The sequence below is a fragment of the Calidris pugnax genome, unplaced genomic scaffold (genome assembly GCF_001431845.1).
Source record: "Calidris pugnax isolate Ruff unplaced genomic scaffold, ASM143184v1 scaffold41, whole genome shotgun sequence".
NCBI classification, from domain to species: domain Eukaryota; kingdom Metazoa; phylum Chordata; class Aves; order Charadriiformes; family Scolopacidae; genus Calidris; species Calidris pugnax.
The window spans coordinates 10,862,215-10,884,222 of record NW_015094509.1 but is presented as its reverse complement, the minus strand read 5'-3'; the positions used below and the strand labels follow the sequence as shown (position 1 = coordinate 10,884,222).

The window sequence follows — 22,008 nt, the reverse complement described above, 5'->3', positions numbered from 1 at the left end:
ACAAACAGCGGTCAGACACAGACTGAAGATTCAGTTTCCTCCTCTGCCACCCCTTGTTGTCTGCAATAGCCCCTAGTTAGTTACTTACTTACCCCTTTTTGCTCTTCTTATAAAGCTTTGCAATCTTTTCAACTGGCAGCCCATATTTCTCAGAGATCTGAAGTCATAAAAATAAAAGAAACATCATTAAACACTAGTGAGAAACAGGAAATTATCATGTCTTACTTTACCTAAAGCATTAAAACACTATCTCTGCAAACTTTGACAGGGTAGCTATACAGAAAAGTCACTCACAACCATTCCATATCTTCATTTAAGGATGATTTAGGGAGGAATAATCCTAAACGTCTTGATCAAAAAAACTACAATCATTTCCACCCAGAAACTTGGAGACTATAGTTTTCATAGGGTGTGAGTCATCAAAACTGCCTCAGCATCTCCTACTCCTTCTCTGCTCGAGAAGCCAACACTCTTCCCAGCTTCAGATTTTGCCAGGGAATTTCAATCTAATCGGCCACCTTCCTGCCATTTCTTATTCTGATTTTCTGGGTAACGGCTTCTTCCACCAGGCAGAAGGCAGATGAGCAGCAACACAATAGGACCTGACAGATTGATGGATCAACAAAGAACAATGTGCACATTTCTCTTTCTGGATGGCATTTCAAGGTTTGTAAGCTAATGGGACCCCCCATGGGTCTTTTGTCTGAAAAGCATCTTCAAGGAACCATTTTTTGTGGGAGGGCTACAAACATGCTACACACAGGATTCGGAAGCTTCTGTATTGTTGGGGAAGTGACTCAGTCTAGTTACTAGGGTGGCAAAATGAGAATGCTATCGGGCTCACAAAACATCATCTGAGTGTACAGATAACGAGATGCCGCAGAGAAGTGTGTTAACAAAGCATAAGACCTCTAGAATAAACCACTTGCCAGCTGCTCAAATGATAAAGCACAAAATATAGGAAAAGTTTTGAAGGAATTACTACTTAAGCTGACAAATTACCAACACTAATGAGCACTTCACTGGGATGCTTTGGCATTGCTTTGCAGCAGGGTATTAGTAACTTTTTTGGATGTCCATTGTGCAGTGAGTCAGTGATGTGTCTGGGGAGAGGGTGTCCCTGAGCCCCCTGTCTGATCCAGGTTTACTTTCCAAGTTATGACCCTTCTTTGAGGGAACAAGTCTCACAGCTCATACTTTAGAAGAGGATTGTCCCAAAAGACAAAATAATTATGGAAAAATGATTTTTTGTCAGTGATTAATGTTCTGTGGTACTCTACTGCCAACCAAAGTAAGTTTCCTGCCTTTCCCAGGTGAAATGAAGTTGCAGCTAAATAGCTGACTATTTATCTTCTGCATCAGAGAACTGAAATGCACAATTAAAAATCCATTTAAAGACTGCCAAACATCAGTCACTGTAAAATCTTTTCTTTGCATTTGCATTCAGAGTCCCGTTGAGAAAAAGTGATATTTTAGGGAAGCAAACTAAAGCAATTATCATGAAATGGAAAACTGAAGGAAAGGAATGGATGAACTCCTCACCAAGGACAGATTCAAACAGCCATAGGCTGAGCCCCAAGCACAGCTCCCAGCCGGAGAGCCAGGATTCTCTGAGACAGAGAATTACTAGCCTTTACTTGCCTACACCACCTCTACTTGTATGATTGTCATCTTGCCTAAGATACAATTTTGTACTTAAAAAGTCTAGTGTAACTCCAAGATTCTGAAGAACCAATAAAACTTCTTTTACACTGCAGTTTCCTCTGTTGACAGCGCACATCTGTGGCTAACAGAAAGGGGAGGGTGTAAATAAGGAGTAACTGGTAAGGTACACTAAGCCCTCGTTTCACACCTAGCAGAGAAAAAAGTACAAATTAAATTGTGGGGTTTATTTGCTACTTCAGTTTTACTTGCACCAGCATGTTTCACTGCCCTTTTGGATAATGTGCTGGAGATACTGATGGAAGCCCTGGTTCTTTGGGAGAGGGCTAATTCAGCAGCAAGGCTGTGCAAGCTCACGGGCTGTAGGGTCACACTCTCCCTGCTGTGGGGAGAGGTCCACTTTGTACATTTATGAGAAGAGAGGCTTCACCCCACTTGTCACATTTCACACCAACATCCTCACTATGGGACTATAAAACCAATCTTTTTCACTCTGAGCTCTACGTAGCCTATTCAAAAGGCTCTGTGTAGCCTACAGAAAAGCTACGTCACCACACGCACAGGGTGGAAATGCATCCTACAAGGAAGTTCCACCATAACATACTCAGCTTATCTGGAGAAAGTCCAAGACTTTGCCCCAAACAGGGCAGAACAAGGGTGATTCGGACACAGGGTTTGCCATGTCCCTGTGTGGGATGTCCTAACCTATTTCAGCTGCTCTCCAGCACAGACTGGGACAGGCTGCCCCACCTAACTTTTGTGAACACCAGACCTAACCTACGCACATAAATCCAAGGGAGGATCCTTGGGCAGGATTGCCAGGAGAAGGAATCACCTACCTCTGGCCAGAAGCACTTGTGTAGGTACCTACACTTCATCCCTCACTCATGCTCTACCACCATCTTTCCAAGTCTCCCTTCCTTTGATGCCTCATCCTGCCTGACCTGAGACTCCTCTGGGGTACCCAGGTGCCACACTGTGAGGGCAAATCCTTACTGTCTTGGAGAAGTTATCAGAGAAACTTTCATGTTCTCCTTATTCTTTCTTACCCTCTAGCTTTGCTTATAATGAATAGAATGACATCAGATAAGCAATCTGATACTGAACTTTTTTATCCGTGGCTTTGTTGTACCCTTAAATTTACCCTTTAAGCTTTCATGTAAAGCAATAACAAAAATGGCTCCATTTCATCAGATTGTTGAAAAAATCCTTCGTAACAGGCATCATGGAAAAAAAACTGCAACGTGAAACTGCAGAAAATGTCACAACTGTGCGAACATGAGGAAAAAACTCTCTGGGTTGTTAACTCTGAAGCCTGGTGATATTGTAAAGATCAGTACTTGAAAACACTTTTCACTGAGTCCATGCAAATGCACAAGCAGGGGGAAATAATTCCGTGCCAAGGGGGTTTAACAGCAGCTAATATACAGCATTCTGCACATTCCAGCATAAAACTTCTCTAGGATATTTGGGATACCTAACACTCACGCATTCCAAATGTTGCTCAAAGTGGTTTGGGACTCTGGGACACCATTTCCTACATAAACTAGGAGAGGTAGGGCTGAGAAAGCCTGTCCTGTCACACTGCCTGCGACAGGTGTGGGATTTATATAACAGGCAGGGATTAGTGAGCTTTGCAAAAGACTGACAGCTGACTGAATAAGCACATTTCTCAGGAACCCCTAAGGATTCAACCAATTATACCAAACAGAGAGCCGCGGAAGCAAGGCTCGAAGTGGGAGTATGGAAGAGCCTCCCCCTCAGGGGCTCCGAAAACGAGTCTCCAGTGCAAATGTGCTAAGTCCTGCTGCAGAATCTGAGAAAGCAGAGAGCTAGCATCTGCTAGGGCATCTCACTTAACACCCTCTACTGAAACACGTTTGTTGCCAGCTCAGGGGGAACTCCACTGCTGCCAGCTTCCATAGAAAACACCAGGAATTCTCACCGGACCCCAAAGAGTCTATAATAAATTTTAAAAAGATAACTGTATTTGGATGAATATTTTCTTTCATCATCTCCATTGTTCATTTTTCAATCTTCCGAGCAGAGCATTCTTTCCTTCCCTTAGGATGCATGAAGCAGTGGGAAAGAGCTCCAGAGCAGCACTGAAATAAAAGCACAGGTGTCCCTCTGGGCTGCAGTCCCCTGGCACGGCAAGACAGAGAGAGCAACATCTGGGCTGATTGAGGCATGTAGGAAAATATTTTTGCCAACTCATTCCTATGGAATGGCCCAGTCTGCTGCCCTACATTGGTTGGAAGGACACATACACAGACAGGTATCTAAGCAAAGTCTATTGAGCTCAGCTGTTAGCTTTTAATTTTAGAAAGACTTTGGGAAATGTTTGAATTTCCCAATTTAGATCGCCTTCTGTAATTTGAATAAATATGTGATTCTGCACAATGTAAGATTGGGTATGTTCTGAGATCCACAGAGTTAACCTGACCCTGGATCAGGCTGAGCAGGGTTGAGAGCTGGTCAGTCACCACCACATATACGTGATGTTTTGCAATAGGCAACAGCTTCACCATTTTCTGTTTACCAAGACTGACTAGTGTAGGATGCAATCATCTTAAAAAACAAACATCTGCATGCTTTCTGAGATGTACTGTATTCTCTGAAACCTGAGACCTCTAGATATTTGCCAGAAGAAAGAAATCTGAGATGGAATCTAATCGTTCATTCGGAATGGAGGTATATAAGAGAATAAAGTAAACACAGTATTTGAAAAAACAGTATCATTAATCATGGAAAATTAGGAGAAAGCCATAGACAAGGAATAGTGAGTAACAACAACAACAAAAAAAGTAAAATCCATAAACAGAGAAGGAAGATATGAGTCAGGATCATTGGTGCTGTCTTTCAGATCCAAGGCTCCATAATATTTAGAGCCTCCGTTTCTAAGTTCTTAGTACTGAGTCTAGAATTGAGCATTTAGGACTTGCACAATTACAAAATTAAATTATTTGCTGAAATGACTGTACAGAGAGTATTTCAGAATATGCAGTTTGACAGCTTTTTGGCAATGATTTATCCACAATATCCTACTAAAGAGAATGAAAATTTTCTGAATATGTTCCTTCCAGTGAACCAGGACGTTTTACAACAGATCAGATTTCTCTGGTGCCGAAAACATGCCAGTGAGTCAGCAGCTGTGCTGACAGAGGTATGCAGAGACCTTTCCTGCTTCTGCACCAGCTTTGTTTTTATGTTACACAGTGGCTGGAGAACAGGCATGGAGAGGCACAGGCTACTGGAGGTAAAATATTCATGTTAGCTTGAAGGGTTATAGAAGGATTATAACATAGTTTTAACTTCCATACAAAGACAAGATGAAATCGTGTTACAGCTTATCATGAATCAGACTGCAGCCTCTTCGAGGGAAGCCTGGCTTTTATTATACGTGTGGGTTCTGCCTAAGGACTGAGCTGCACTCATGGCTAACAAACAGTATCTGCAAAGGCACAGTTAGGACATCCTGAGAATGCAGCTGACTCTCCCTGGAGACACCCCGCTCTGAAAAGGTGCTTTAAACAACTTCACTAACCCACTCATCTTTTTGCCTTCTGCTACTGGCCAAATATTGACCAAATAATTCAATCTTTACTGCATTTGATGTGTCCGGTACATGCAATAAGACACTGTGACAGTTTTATGAGAGTATGAATATACACCCTTTAGCACTCAGCTGAGCTCTCTAGGGACACTTTCATCCCTTCCCATCTTCTCTCCTACATGTAACCAAGGCTGGAAATCAACTCAATGTCCCACATGTCGGTCTCACATCGGTTCCCTCACCAAAGAAGTGAGACACACAGTTGCTTTTTTAACTCTTCCCTTCTCAAATTTCACACCTACTAGCCATCAGCTCATATAAACAGGACAAAATGTGGCAATAGACACTCATGATCACGGCTAACGGGTAACAAGCAAAAACTCAAGTCACAGCAGCAGCAAGAGGCATGCTGGTAGGTAGGTCACTCTGGGAGTGAGGGCTAGAGAAGAAATTTGAGACAGGAGATGTGACTGGGTAGTCTGCATTGGCTCAGCAACTGCCTTTTACACTCTGGCAGAGCAATTGCACAAAAGCCATATGAAATTCACAGGGAAACAGTGCATCCTTGGGCCTCGTCTTTAAAAGGCGGCTGTGAACACACCGATGGACATTACAGGAGAAGATTCAACAGGCTCTGAATCACCAGGTCAGAAAGAAGTATTTCAGGAAATGGAGCCTGCACCTCTCTGCTTCCCTGACTCTGGTTAATCACTGCCGGTCCTCAAGGCTCAGGTCTCTGAGAAATCAGCTCTGCAACACTATTTAATCCCAGCAACCTGCTGACAGCACTGAATTCGGAACATGCCAGCATTTCAGAGGCATGCTCCAGAAATCCTTCATGAAATGCTTTAAATGTATTTGAGAATAACTTCCCCTTTATCTTATGTTTTTTCTCAATAATATACTGAAAGCCTTAAGACTTTCTTGCCAAGAAAGACAAACAATGTGAGGACATGGGATACTTACCGCTTCCATTAGCCCCTTTACTGTGGGTGATTTCAGCATCAAAGCATCAAACACCTCATCTGTCTCCTTCCTCACATACAAAAGCACTGAAACAGAAAAAAGTCAAACTTGGAGCAGGTTCAGTCAATTGAACAGACAAAACACCCCACACTGAGTAGAAAAAGAAATATTAATCTGTGGCAGATAAAATGAAGTGCTGAAGATGGTTCCCATTTTTAAAAAAATGTACTCTTACATCATCAGTGTTCTAAACATAGAAGACACGTCACAGTTGCTTTGAAAACTCACAAAGAAAATCCAGCAATCTTAATTTAATGTGAAGAATCCATATCTTCAAGAATCTAAACCTCCTCTACTGAAATAAGAGAAGCTAAAAACCACTGAGGCCCCGTCCCTGGGTCATAGGACAAAACACACAAGCTAGGTCTTTCTAAACCCATGTCTTGGCTTGCACCTCTCCAGGCTTCATCCAAAAGGATGGAAAAGGAGATTCAGAAAAGGCAAGTCTGGCTTTTAGCTGAGTCTTTGAGATCCAATATCAATGGAAAGGAACCATTCTGACTTCACCACGTGAATGACTGCAAATGTAATTTTACTGCTTAACTAAGCCTCTTCTCACTTGCTGAAATTAACAGCATGTTGTGCAGAAAACTGTTCATTCTCTGAGTGATAAGACCTGTGTTTATAATTAATACCAAGGAATGGTATGCAAAGAGGCTCATACCTATTGCTATAACAACCAAGGTCAGCCAATTTTTGTTATTCGCCCCAGGCCCATTTGTGGAGAATTGTAGCTTCTTTGCCCAGGTTTTGAAATGCTTGAAAGAAGATTTAAACCATGGGCAGATCAGTCTTCTGTCTTGGTCTACAGACCAGATGTGCAGGACAATGAAGGTTTTTTGCATCTTTAATTCAGTAGTATGAGCTGCGAAACTGCTACCACAAGCACGCAGAACCACATCCTTTTCACCCACATTTTGGTAATTCTTTAGAACCTGCATGAGAGTCTCCTTTTAAAGGACTTAGAAGCTGAGATAACTTTCAGTCACAACCTAAATAACTGTCAGAAAATAACAGAACAAAACCCATCCACATCGGTAGTTACATTTTATTGGGTCTGATATGTTTACTTGCATGAGGAAGCACTCACTCAAAGTGCTAATTTTACCTGTACTAACGCTTTTATTAATTCATTAATTCTTTTCTTGTGACTAGAGGGCTGTCCTGTAACTCCTGGCTCTTCAAACACCTGGACCTCTGCCAGCCTTAATAATTACAAATGTATCTGAAAGGAGAAAAAAATCACTCGGTCCGAGGTTAACACCGGGGACGTTAGACAATCCAAGTGCTGAGCTTTAAATCTCTCTGTTGTGCTTGGCACGTCAGGCAACGTTATGCTGAACGAAGGATCCATTACAAGGATAACAGGGAACTTACATCACTATTATACACACAGAGAGCCCACATTAGTAAACATATGGGGGGTTGTTGCTTTTTTCTTTCCCCCAACAGGTGTGGAAATCCTGGCTTGGATTCACCAGGGCACTTTTCCATAACTGACTTCTGGTAACAGCGATGCCTTAAGGAGCCCCTGTCTCACCCCTGCCCTTATGCTCTGTGACTGAGTCCTGGAGAAGGACTCTTTGCCAGGAAGGGTAATGATAGGACAAGGGGAAATGGTTTTAAATTGGAAGAAAAAAGATTCAGATTAGATCTCAGGAAGAAATTTTTTACTATGAGGGTGGTGAGACACTGGAACAGGTTGCCCAGGGAAGCTGTGGGTGCCCCATCCCTGGAGGTGTTCAAGGCCAGGCTGGATGTGGCCTTGAGCAACCCGGTCTAGTGGGAGGTGTCCCTGCCCAGGGCAGGGGGGTTGGAATGAGATGATCTTTGAGGTCCCTTCCAACCCAAACCATTCTATGATTCTATGACTCCGGCCCATCTCAATGAGTTTTCCTGGATGATGAACTCTCTCAAACAGCAGATGTGAGTGAAAAAAACCAACTCATTTTTCTGAGTTGTTCTTCAGACAGATCGGGTCCCTGCTTCAGTCTACAACGCAGCCCCCCAGCCCTTGGTGCTGGCCTGGAGAAGGCGGCTGGTCTGCAGCAGGAGGCACAGCCAGGGTGGAGGGAATGGGGCTGAAAAGGCTCCATTGGGCTCAGCAGCTCGGCCAGGGAATGCCACACCATGACTGTGATGTGGTGACACAACTCCCCATTACGCCCCCTGAACCTACTGTCACCACATTTGTGGCATCTAGATGGGGTCACTTTAATAGTACAGGCTGCAATATTATTTTCCACGGGGAGGGAGTAAATCTTGTATCAAGCAATGAACTATTTTTGACTGAAAGATAAATTCAAATTTGTCTGACCTCTATACCACCTGGCCCCAGTTCTCAACTGAGCATTGAAACCCACTGTAATTCCTAACGCTCTCTAGATGTTAAAAAGAATTGCAAAAGATGAGAGTGATAAATGTACCTTTAGTTACTTAAGAAATAGTCCTGATTCACAAAATTGTGGAGTGGCAACCAGCCATTGCTGAAGGCAAGGGAGGTTGTTGCACTTGGGAGATTTTTGGACACCAGGCCACTGAACTGAGGATTTAAGTGTGAGTGCAGAAGAACAATGTTATATATCTCTTTTAAAATTCTTAACAGCTTGGTTCTCCATTGCCAAATCTGCCAAGACAGAAGACAAGCAACAGGGACATGGCAAAAATGGAACTATGGACACAACAGGACAGTAGGACTTGGGCTACTAGGAAGATCTGAGCCCAGGCATTACCAATGCTTCAACTCACACCCCATGAGGTGTCAACTGCAGTAGACAACTACAGTCTTTGAGTCTTTGTAACGCGGTCCCTGGATGGAGATGTGGCACATTTTAGTCAAGGAAAGTAGGACTGGTAGCTGTGACCTGGCTTTCCTTTCCCACATTTGGAGTTTTCACTAATTGCCCAGGTACAAACTCCCTAGGTGACAGAGGGAATGCTGTCTCCACAGGGATGTTTCACAAACCCCTGATTGTTATGAATCCAAAATGTTTCAGAGCTGTTTAACACAACTTTCCTGAGAGAAAAAAGCTAGACAAAAAGATTACTTTCTTCAAGCCGAGGACTAGAGGACTGGAAATCTCCCTGATCTGTGACAGAGCTGCTGGATTTATAATTAATGGGAAACTCCCTATGAACTCTGAAAGGGAAAGTGATTTGAAAATTCTTGAGAACTCAAAACAGGAAAAGGCCACAAGTCTAGCCAAGTAACTAGCTGCACTGCACACTTGGTACAGATTAATATACTTTACATTTCTATGTTGGACACTTGTAACTCCCTTAGAGGTCAAGGAGATGAAAGAATAATTCACAGACACAGCTACCTGTGTGAGAATATGAACCTTGTTTTACCGGTGGTTTGCAAACCCCTTCAGACCTGTTCTCTTGAAGGCTGATCCTTAATACTTTTTCTTCCACTGGACAGTATTACAATTAGGTCCATCAGGCAGCGGTGATGCCACACACTGTCACTTCAGTTCTTCAGCTGGGCTTTGAACCTCACTGGGTTCTACTTACCTGCACTGCTCTGATAATGAGCCACCTTGGGATTATATTGCTTTTAATGCATATTTCCACATATCAGACCTGCTCTCTCTCAAACATTACACCAGTGCCCCATCTACACTTGCTCTCTAGGAGTTATTGGTTCTGCTGTACCAAATAAATCTGGGAGAAAAAAGAACTTCCAGTCCAGCTAAGCCTGGGAAAAACAGCAGAACATTTTAATACCCAGTGAATCCTGTGGCAAAGACACTTCTATCACACAGCTGAACTGTCCCCATCGGCACCATCCCAGGTGCAGGGTTCCTGAGGGCAGCGTGTTGCCCAGAGCAGAGTCCATGCTGGAAGGGGCTTGGCCTCCAACCAGCACAGTCCAAGTTGCAAGAAGCAGTGAACAGGAAGGGGATGTGTAGAGAGCATCCTCCAGCTTCACTGGTTCCGTGTCTCTCCTGAATTTAATCATTTAACATAGTTTTGCCACCAGTTGAACAACATACTTCTTTTTCTTTTGAATCCTCCCCTTGAAATGGTTGCCAGTCCTGGACAATATTAAAACTACTTACCATAGCAAAGGACAGGAATAATCAAAGCAAACCAATACGCCCTTACAGACAACTCTCCAGGCTTCCAGCTAGGAAACCCAGGTAAAATTGCAGGAAATTACAGTTCTTTATGTAGCCCTTGTGGCTGTCCCCTTCTACTTGATGAATGTGGATTTGGTCAAGACCTTGAGTCAACCAGATGCAAGTCTGTGATCAGTGCTGACCTCACATAATCAGTTGAAGATTTAATTAAAAGAACAATATGTTCACATTTATTCCAGAAAGATATCAGTCTCTATCCTGTAATCGTGTATGCTTCCCCTAGTTTGAGCACACAATTCTAATCAACAGAGAAACCTTGCAAATGTAGGCTCACAGGAAGTTGTTTCTATAAAGCTCAAATGAGACTTACAAATGGTGCAACTAAGAGCAATTGAGCTCACGTCTGTACCTTGTTGCTTTGTTGTCTCATAAACGGATGGGTGAACCTCAAAACATTTGCAAGTTTGAGTATAGAAGTTGATCAAACCTCTGGAGCCTGCAATAAACTTACATGACAGAACTCATAAGACTGAAGGAATGGTAAATATTCCCTAACTGTGGCACTGCAGGAAGTTATCACCTATAGCACTGCACTGGAAGTGACTGTACACAAAGCAGACTTTGTGGACAAACCCACTGTCTCCTCATCCTTACCTTCAGCACAAAGCTTAACAACTCTACCTAAATCAATGCTTCAATGTTACTCAAGCTTCACTGAGTAGACTGGAAAGCAAGAGTTGGACTGGTACAGCATATGAAATGTGACTGTAATAATATTCACTCAGGAAGAGTTAAGGGAAACAAACTCTTAAACCTCTTAGTTAGGTCTGTTGGAAGATGTCTCTGCATGACATATATTTCTAATTGGGTAGGAAATTTCTGAGATTTTATTCAGGCTAATCTAAGCCTGCAGTCAGCAGGAGCTTGCCTGTGTAAGGTCTCTGTGTTTGACCCAGCGCATCTTGCATATTTGCTTGTGATCCCAGCCAGAGCAGAAAAGATGAGCAAAAGTTAAAAATAGACAACCACAGATTTGCTACTGCAACATTTATGAACTATGTAGCTTGGCAAAGGACCAAGAAACTTTCTAGCTTTTTTATACACACTTGTGTCCTGATCCCTTCTTGAGATAGCACAGTCTTTTTTTTTCTTTTTTTTTTACTCCTTTTCTGCTTTTAAGCCATTACTAGCATTTGTTAAAATGCCTCCTTGTATACTGGCAAGTGTAGTGATCTCTTCTCCCACCTACCCCACATTTGCACTAGCATCAAAACAACTAACTTAGCCCGAGCCACACCTGCCCTTCCCAGCTTGAGGGCATAAGTCCCTCAGCATTATTTTTAACTGCTAAGAATTGACTGTTACCTCTTTTCAGGCCTTCTTCTTTCATTTGTTTCAAAGGCGATGGACCAAACTCCTCCTCCACAGGCCGGAACATCCTTTTGACCAGGACACTGCCACTAGAAGATACATAAGAGGGACCATATTGCAGTCAAACTCTGCTCCCAGCAGGAGAGGAGGCAACAGCAGCAGTCATGACTCACTTGGTACTTTGGCAAAACCCTCACTAGCTACTCAAGTAGCACCAGACCACAAACTGCAAGGATTTAGCTTTTGATGCTTATCTGAACTCTCCAAGCCTCTCAAATTGCCCAGGCTGACTGGCTGGGACAGGTGACAGGAAAATACGCTCCAACATTACATGCTATTTTGAAAACCCAAAGGCCCTTAACTGTTTAAATATTGAGGGAAGGGGGGTGAGGAGGAAGAAATAGCTAAGGAAGGAGCTGAACCCACATTTGCACATTGATTCATCTCCTCTTCGGGGTCAAGGAGACAGCCTAGGAAACACCAACAACATTTCTAAACTCTGAGACCATACAAGCCAGCAAGTTCAAAAGGAAAAACACGCTGGGCCAGATCCAGCCCAAAGCTGGGACACGCTCTGCTGGGGAAGCTGAGGGCACCATGGCCACACTCTCCCCTCGGTGTAGCTTTGGCAGGACTCGGTGTCTCCTTTTACTCTTACAGGAGAGAAGTGAAGCCAATGTGCTTGGTGCAATAAAGCCCTTTGATTCTTAAATTCCACCATAAGCGTTAGGAAGAACACTAGTTCCATAAAAGAAACAAAAAGAGGCTCGTGTTTTCAAGTCAATGCTGGCTGTGGGTGCCCGGCCTCTCTCTACCACAGGCCACTTTTAGCAGGCTTGTGTGAGTGCAGTTGTCTTACTCCAAACTCTCAAATTTGAGGGTGCTCACTTTGGATTCAAGTAACTTATTAAAATATGGGGCTTGCACACACGACAGTTAATACTGGCTGGACTTCAGCCACACATACTAAAATCCTTATTTCATGACATCTCTAACTATTTTAGGGAGTTTCTGCAATTATTCCAGTCCCTCCAAAGCCAGGTAGGGGGTGTTCCCATTTCCAACCTCCCCGCTTCCCAGGATCTCCCCTTCTCTTTCTGCCTTTCTCTTCTGGTGGTTGGGATCTCTCTCTGCAGTTCCTGTATTTGCTGCATACCCCTGTGTGTGCTGCTAAACAGCTCTCAGGAATGCAGTAAAGTTCAGTGCTTCATGAAAAAAATTCTGGTTTTTCAATTATTTAAGAACATATGTAGATATATATAAAAGGCACTTTATTATCAAATATATTGTCCTGCCCTGTGCAGAACCTTATGGCTCTTTAACCTGTTTTACTTGGAAATGTAATAAAAAATAGATATAAAAAGCAGCCAGTTCACATGAAGGAAAAGAAAGTTAGCACAAAAACACCCTCCCTCTACCAGTTAGTTCTACGTATTCTTTGCCTATTGTTAGCAATGGGAGAACATGTGGGAAGGGGGAGAAAGGGGATCAGTTTTATCTGTTTTCGTATTTTGTGCCTGCTTTCTATGAGTTTGAACTGCTAACTGCAAAGCTTGTAAAACAATAAATGTCTTACCCTTCTCTCTCATCATCTGTATTATAGTAAACCTAGAACAGGTGGAAAAAAAACCCAACAATTATTCCCAAAACTCAGACACCTGCTTAACAGAATAACTTCAAAAGGGAGAAAAGACAACAACAGGTTTGAGGGTTTTCATTTGTTAAAAAAGCATTTTCCTTCTACAAAACACAAACATCTCTAGTTTTAATTGTGATCTGGAAAAAGTGTGGCTTAGAAGAACTGCTGTTGAGTATCATCTAGTGGAAATATATTAAAGCATTTTGACAGATATTGCCCTCTCTCCTGGCTTATATCATTTTCCCAATTATTTTACAATCCTCTAAATCAGATCACTACTCACCTAAATTACCCTTAATACGATTTAAGCCACAACACTCACAAGTTTTTGTATGTATTTAATACTGTCTGAAAATCTAATTAAACTCTAAAGACCAACATTAAACTACAGGCCTAATGGAAATACAATTACTAATGGTACAGCTGAACTTTTTTGCACAGGCTGTGGGCAGAAGCTCAAGTCCAGACCGCTGTTTTGTGTAAATCAGTACAGCTCATAGTCACTGGGACCAAATTTATAACAGCAGCAAACGTGGCTAATGGTAGCAGGGGAAGTATAAAATCACAGATTGTTGTCAAAGGCTTTACAGAACACTCTGCCAAATTCCTCACAACGTGCCTGCACCATGGGTCCACACCAACAAGTGTACCAGCATTCCAGCTGCTGGGTTACTGTGCAAGCACTGGGAGAAGGCACTGGAGCCCTGCCTTCTGCTGGTTCTGAGGTCTGTAACTCATTCTAAGACCAGGACCTGAAAGTGGCTACACTTTCATAATAAAACATTCATAAATAATAAATTATTGTCATAATGAGTTGTTCTTATATTCAATACTAGGCTAAACAATTGAAAAGTTCAGGATAGCAAGAATGCTGATAGTGCAACCTATACAGCTGTAAAACACAGGGCTGCACATTGCCTAAGAGCTAGTAAACTGGGGTGTCTTCCAGTTAGTCTAGAAAATTATTTACAGGAATACATATACTAAGGAATGCTTCCACCTTCTCCTGTTTTGAAAAAAATCCACATTCTGGTTTGAAAGCCATGAGGACAGAAGGTACCCAGCACTGATATGTGAGTGGGCGTCTTTCCAATTTCGGCGAGTAAGTCAGTGACAGCTGTGATTGCAATGTCTGTGCTCTTTGTGCTTTGCTCTACCCCAGCTCTCACTGCTTTAGAATATATGACAAATTCCAACACTCCGTGTCATTTAATCTTCATTATTTTAATATTTTGCAGCAAGATGAATACAAAATTTCCTCCTCCACTATTTGTCCTTATAAATACATGCATAAAGGTCTCATTCTACTCCCTGAGATGTTACTAAATAACAGGTTCATATTCAAAAAATGGTCAGAGCTGACCCTTCAATTCAGGTTTTCAATTTCCCAGCAAGCAATAAAGTCTTAAAAAAGTCAAGTGAGCAAAGACTTCCTCACACTTACTGGTGATAATGGCTCTGCAACTTCTGCGCTAAGACAATACTGAATACTAACATTAGCTTGATAGATTTTTACTTTCTAGAGTGCAAATATTTTCTTCCAGGGAATTCCCAGATCTCTGGGTGATGCTGACAGAAAATGGGCAGAGTGGTGTTTAGTGAGCCTACTCTTGACCTGATGCATTTAAGAGCTTGGTCTTTGTTTCCAGTTGTGACAGGGAAGGGGATCTCTGTCACCACAAGGTGGCACTTCATTCATCAAGCCCAACAGCGCATTCAAAATCAGACTTTCCTTCAGCCACAAATCAACCTCCCACCCCAAAATTCTTGTCTATTTTGTTCAATTTTTTCATCCTAGAAGAAGAAAAACCATAACAAACACAAACTAATCAGTTATTAACAATGTATTAACTCCTTTTTTGCACCCAGACCTCGAAAGGCACTTGTCTCTTGAAAGGTCTTTTTTTAAGTGACCCACCAAGAGCGGCATTTACCAAAAAGAGAGCTGAAACCAGTGGCCCCCAGGAACCATGATTTGTTGTCCTAAAACCTGCCTGGGAACACACGTGGCCGGACGGCAGGTGGGCACCGGCTCATCTCATTATCATTTCCTACCTGTCCAGTTCTTTGTAGGTTCCCAAAGTGAACATCTGGTATGAAGAGAACTGGCTGGGAATCCAGGTCAGACATTGTTTTGAAGAAGGTGATATCGCTCTTTTTTTGCAGAGGGAGTGCACTCAACTTCCCTTCAGCTGTTAGGAGGATCACAAAGCAACGTGGTTATGAGAGGAGGCACATTAAGCACGACTTGGCCCCAAACCAGAAAAGCCTGTCTTACTCACAATTATTACACGAGGCTTGGGACGCCTGGCCTTTGCCTTTCTTCCTATTCTGCTTCCTCTCTTCATCTCGGATTTTCCTTTCTGCTCCCTGATGCAAAAAAAGACAACCCGCAGATATTATCAGATGAGGGCACTGTGAGCATCACACCCTGCAACGCCTGGAACTACAGCGACAGATACATCAGAAATGCTGAAACAGAGACCAGTTATCCCATTACAGATAAATCTGTCTGGGTTGTTGGGAACGTGCCAGCTCTGGATCTATCTATCACCTGTGCCTGAAACTCAGGCTGGCACATTCAGCAGCCCCCAGGGCTGGAGTCAGCAAGAGGAACATATCCATGTGCTGTTTTGGGGGAGATGGGATGGATGGCTCAGGCAACATGCAGTCCGTAGCAGCGCTGTTGCCACCACAACTTGCGCAAAGGGCATCCCGAGCCCAGTTCTTCTGTGATGGACGGAGCACTCAGGCCAAATACCTTGCGTATGTACTGATGTAAAACACCTGTGGGATTGCTATCATCTTAGATCATGCTCGTGCCAAGCTCTTCCCTAAACTCTCCTCCACCCACCTTCTCTGGGGGTGGCATCACTCCACTGAGGCCAGCTTTGTAGAAGCATCTGAGATTTGCCAGTGCGAGAAGGCTACACTGCCAGCTTGCCAACACTGCAAGGGCTCTTACAGAAAAATACAGGCATTTCAAACAGGGAGAAGCCCTCCAGAAACTGGAAAGCAACGTAGCATTGCCCTGTTAGGCCCCAGGAACTCCGGGGAAGTTGCAGGCTTCTGTTATGTAAATACACTCCCAACAAGTTTAGAAAATAAAACTTGTTATTGACATAAAAAGCAGCAACACCTCCTTTGAAGTTCTCCTAATTTACTTTATAAATATGAATAGTCATGTTGTGAAGGGTATTAAAGATCCATATGCTCCCAGACAGTCAGCATGCAAAACTAAAGATTTTTTCCGAATTAAAATTAGAAGTTTCTTTAAAAGAAAGGAGGGAGGGGGAGGGGGAGGGAGGTAAGGAAAGCCAAAAATATCCACTCAAGATGGCAAAATTCATGCATAAGTCAATGAAGCAAGCTTGAAAAGAACGCAAGGAAAGATGTGGTCTATCAATAGATTTCCAGACATTGAAAAAAGTGGAGAAAGAAACAGCTTTTTAAAAAACATGAAGGTGTCTAACAGAAACATTGACTCCAGACCCAGGTCCCCATCCAGCTGTCTCTGACCTCAGCCACAGAAGACAAGGGATTCAGAGTCATGCCCTTATCAAAATTGCTTCTAGGGGCACATTTGTATCTTTAAAGACCTCCTGTTCTTTGGCAGAAAGGAGCAAAACTATGCCTCACAGCCAGTGTCCTGCAGAAGACACATCCTTGAGAGTCCTGGGCTACACAAAGTGGTTCTGCCTGCCACTCTACTGTCACAGGTAGTGGGACCAACCTTGAAAGTCATTTCACACACGGCAGCAAGCATGAGTTTCCTTTCAGGAACACAGAAACTGGCACAAATGTGGCAACAGGAATACCCAGAAAACTACCTACCAGCCCTTCTGAGGGAGGAGCATCCCACGTGGCACAGAGCAGGGGCCAGCCAAGCCCACATGATCTACATCATTTTTGTCGGTGCTGAGACAGTGGACTGCAATAAGATTTTTGCATACCAGAGCATTTCTGGTGGACAGTTTTCACAGCTGAGCCATCTGACACATATCTAATAAATCAGAGTTTGCATATCTCTTCAGGACAGAAGAAGAAATAACCCTGTCAGAGGGGACTATAAATTAGGCTCTGACCAGTCAAATATTTGAATGAGTTTTTCATTTTTTTTCATTGATGTCTGGACTTTGTGTAAATGCAACAAGTACTTCTGCTACTAACCGTGAGCAAAGCACAGACTATGAATTTCAGCTGATTTAAAATATTTTTTGTCCAAGTCTTCACCTTATTTAAGCTTATGTCTTGCATTCTAGCTCCAGTCTAGCAAAGTCCTTGCCATCATAAGAACCACTGCCATCACCACTATGAAGCTCATGTGTACACCTGTTTCTAGTTCAAGGCCAAAGCATTCCACATCTGTCAGGACAGGCCCATAGACTTCAGCCTTCTTCTCTCTAAAGCTGAAGATTAATAGGCAATTAATACCCTCTGATAACCCAATTTCCCTAAGACGATCCATAATGAAGACAAGAGGGCAGTAACTGCCTATATTCCAAATAACATGTAGGTTTTCAGAGTAAAAAAAAAGAAACAGGATTAATTTATTTGATCTTGGAACAATGTTACTGTATTTGCCAAGTCAACTGCTTCTTTTCAGCAAGGCTAATTACATATAGAAAATCAAAATCTCTGAATCCCCAGTTCCTTTATGCACAGTGGTTAAAGCATCTTGCAATATATAAATATAAACAGGGCTGGTAGCAAGTTTCCCTGACAACCTACTTAAGGAATAAAAATTATATTCTCTTATCATAATGCAGCATCAGTGATCTGCACATGATAAAGGGACTGCAAGGGCAGAGAGAATTAGCACTGAGAAAACAAGATGTGCACTGTAACAGTTGCTTTGAAGGTTGCCTACTGGAAAATAAACAGGGACAAAAGACTGGAGAATGAAGAGGGAGCAAGCACATGATTACAACCTTTGCAGCCTTTATCTCCACACATTTATGCCACAAAGCACACATTGGATGTGAGTTGGTGTTGCTCTCTATTTCATATGTAAATGGATACTAAATTTAAGCAACTGCCTGAGTAAATACTAAAATATGTATAATATATACCACTTGGTTAAACGCAATTTTATTTCTTCAGGGATACTCTTTCCATAACAGCTATGCTGCGTTTCAGGTGGAGGACATTAATTTATCAGCTAATGGTGTTCTTAAAAACTGGACACCTCTACTTGTGATTTATCTAAATTGCTATACAAACACATCTACTGGTCCTAAAGAGGCACCATCACTGCAGAAAAACCGTTTGTAAGAACACTGTCAGGCACAGAAACATTTTTTCTTCCACATTTCAACCTAAGACACATTTCAGTACTTAGGTGGGAGGAATTCACTGTGCAGGTCCTCTGATCCAGATAACTTCAATAAATCAGGCACTTTTCTCATCAGCTTCTCCTTGGGGTTGGCAGATTGGGGCATAATGGTGCAATTCACACTTTTAAACTCCATAAAAATTATTACAGTCTTGCTCTTTTTTTAAATGACCCTGTAATACTTTTTTAATTGATCATGACAAAGAGGTGGGCAATAATTATGCCAGCTTCACCGCCTTTCCCCAACAGGCAGCACACCAGCTGCGGAGGGCTACAAAGATGATCAAGGGACTGGAGCACCTCTCATGAGGAAAGGCTGAGAGACCTGGGTCTGTTTAGCCTGGAGACGAGAAGACTGAGAGGGGACATCATCAATGCTTATAAATATCTAAAGGGCAGGTGTCAAGAGGAAGGGGCCAGACTCTTCAGTCATGACCAGCGACAGGACAAGGAGCAATGAGGACAAACTGGAACACAGGAAGTTCCTTCTCAACATGAGGAAAATCTTCTTAACTTTGAGGGTGTCAGAGCACTAGAACGGGCTGCCCCAAGAGATTGTGGAGTCTCATTGTCTGGAGATGTTCAAAACCCGCCTGGATGGTTCCTGTCCAGCCTGCTCCAGATGAACCTGCTTTGGCGGGGGGTTGGACCAGATGATCTCTGAAGGTCCCTTCCAACCCCTGCCATCCTGTCAATCTGCGATTCCATGAAACCTTGTTTTTGTCACTAGAGGGCGAGTCACAGACTTGGCAGCAAAACACACCGAGCCAGGGACCCTCCATTTAGCATCACCTCAGCTGGTGCCAGGGTTTATTTGGCATCTCTGAAAGATGAGGGTACTCAGCCCCACCAGCAACCTTCCTCTGAGTGTGACGAATCCTCCCAGTGCCACCAGCAAGTGGAAATTCTCCAAACGTTTAATTACTTACAAAAGAACCGTGACAAATGGCTATCGGTAAAGATACGGCAGCATAAGTGAGGGGAGAAGCAGACCTCAGTCTCTTTCCAAATGCCAATTAGCACAAACTGTCATGTGAATTGACCTTGATATTTTTAATTAATTTTCATTCATTCAACTCATTTTCAGCCCTACATTAAGTTAAACAGCTCTGTGTGCATGTACGTGTGTACACATTTATATTATACAGATGCATACCCCATTATTGATACCCTTGAGCCCTCCAGTTCCCACTTCCAATATAGTTTTGATGTTGATAACGCTTTAACTACCCCTGTGATCTTCTCTTCTACTTTGAGACAGTTTTGATTAAAAGACTCAACATCCATTTCCTGCTTTTTAGTGTGAATATTTGAAGTACCAATTAAGCCAACAGATGCAATGAACATGTATTATTCAAAATCTCCACCAGTTGTGTCTACAGGTCACCCTTGATGAGTTTGTGCTCTGAATTTCCTTCCTTTTTTTAAATAATTCAGATTTTTTCTAATTGCTTTTCAAAAACAGGTAGATAAAAACGACTTATTACTTTGATATTTACTGAGCTTTTAACATCCAGCTGCACCTTCAAATCTCCAAATATTTGACATTCAAAGTTACAATTAAAAGCATAACATTTTGACTGCAAGAAGACCTCAGTGCATATATTTACATTCATTACTTTCAAAGTTTTCGCTCCACTAACAGAACCGACTGATTAGCCCTCAAGATCCCGTTGTCAAGACAGCAACGGGGGAATGAACTGAAAAAGGGGAAGGAGCAGCAGCACAGAGACCTGGAACAGTTGAACTCTTACCCTTTCCATTAAAAAGTTAATGCTACATATTGCCTGGGGCATGGCCTTTTGCCTTTCTATTCCCATCTGCAAGATGGGAAGACTAATTTGGATAAATTTCTGAGTCACTTAAATAGATGCGGGCTCTTGAATCCCTGAACCTTTACTTGAACCCAGGCATCAGCTGCCCCCTGGAAGGTCTTTCCCAGCAGTAAAGCCATGGGCCGGCAGGTGTTAAACACAACTGAAACACGGTCACGCTCACATCGAAGAATCATTGCTGAGATAATATTTCTGAGCAACTGTTTCTACTCAGTGATACATACAGCTGACCATGACGCTGTCAGACTCATTAAAGCATGATCTATGTTTTGGTGCTGAAAAATCTTACTAATTCTCTCAACGGAAACGGAAAACCCATTGTAAAAGAAACAAATTTTGCAAAAGAGGGAGTGAGCGAAAAAAGAGAAAAAAAAAAAGTTACTGAACTACAAAATAGGAATGGGTAATACATTTTTGAAGTTTTCTTTTCATAAAAAAATCCTAGCAACATCAAAGCTTCCAAAAATAATGGTAAGTAATCAAATGGAGGGGAAAAAAACCATCAGCTTTATCACTGGGACTTGACATTTTCCACTGTATCATAAAAAATAGCTTAGCAGGCCATTCCAAAAGGTGCATTTTTCTGTCAGAGACCTCTCCACAAAGTTTACACATTACCTATCCTGGCTGTTAGAGCGCGAAGGGGTAACACCATCTGAATGGCACTTACGTGAGCCTACGGCCAGCACTGACCTTCCAAGTACCAACTTCCACCTTTCTGCTTTCTATGATTTTTTATATTCTTATATCATTACCTATAACATGCTGTCCTTTAACAGTCCAACTATTGCTCACAAGCTGAGGAATAGGCCGCAAAGCAGTAAAATAATTACATGATAATCTGTTAGATTTATGATACAGCTGAAACCCAAATTCTACCATGAAACATGATTCTTTAGGAAAAGAAAAAAAAAAATAAACACATTTAATTAGGTCTAAAATACAGCAATAACAAACTGTCTAACAAGGTTCCTCATCTGTCCATGGTAATTGTGCTTTCTGCTTACCTTGTCACAAAAAACCTTGATCTGGCAGTAGGCTCGGTGGATGGGTTTATTGCTGCGGTTGTTGTAGCTGTACGTATCGATCTGAATCATCAAAGGAAGCCCTTTTACTCCTTTTTGTGAGGAGAAGTCTGTGCTCAAGCAATTCACTGTGATGAAAATCTGTGTGCCAGAGAGATTACTTTTTAAATGTAGTGCAAACAACTATTAAACTTCTACAAACACATGACAACAAATTTGAAAATAAAAGCAGATACCTCCTTCCGAAAAAAGATTTTAATTCAGCTACGATCCACGCTCTGGCGTGGATATATATTTATATAAGTATATATTTTCCACTTCTGTCCTAAGTCTAGTGGAGATGCTCCCACGCTGAGAAGGAGGACAAACTACTAAGATGTGTATCGATGCTTCATTTTGGATCAGGAGCCCACATTTGAGGTGAATAATTTGATTGCCCCAACTTACCGTGCTTTGGTTCACATCAGAGAGCTC

General features: G+C 42.3%; 1 protein-coding gene across 5 annotated transcripts in view; it reads right to left on the bottom strand.

Annotated features, from left to right (window-relative positions):
* GRHL2 (grainyhead-like transcription factor 2) overlaps positions 1-22,008 on the bottom strand; it is a 69,544-nt gene that overhangs the window by 5,509 nt on the left and 42,027 nt on the right. For 4 of the 5 annotated variants that reach the window (XM_014965542.1, XM_014965541.1, XM_014965540.1 and 1 more), the window contains 7 exons: positions 21,517-21,675; positions 15,622-15,709; positions 15,395-15,531; positions 13,277-13,308; positions 11,695-11,789; positions 6,185-6,270; positions 93-157 (listed from right to left, as the gene is read on the bottom strand). In XM_014965542.1, the coding sequence (XP_014821028.1) occupies positions 93-157; positions 6,185-6,270; positions 11,695-11,789; positions 13,277-13,308; positions 15,395-15,531; positions 15,622-15,709; positions 21,517-21,675 (662 nt within the window). The remainder of the gene's footprint in view (positions 1-92; positions 158-6,184; positions 6,271-11,694; positions 11,790-13,276; positions 13,309-15,394; positions 15,532-15,621; positions 15,710-21,516; positions 21,676-22,008) is intronic. The other variant, XM_014965544.1, reaches the window with a different exon arrangement.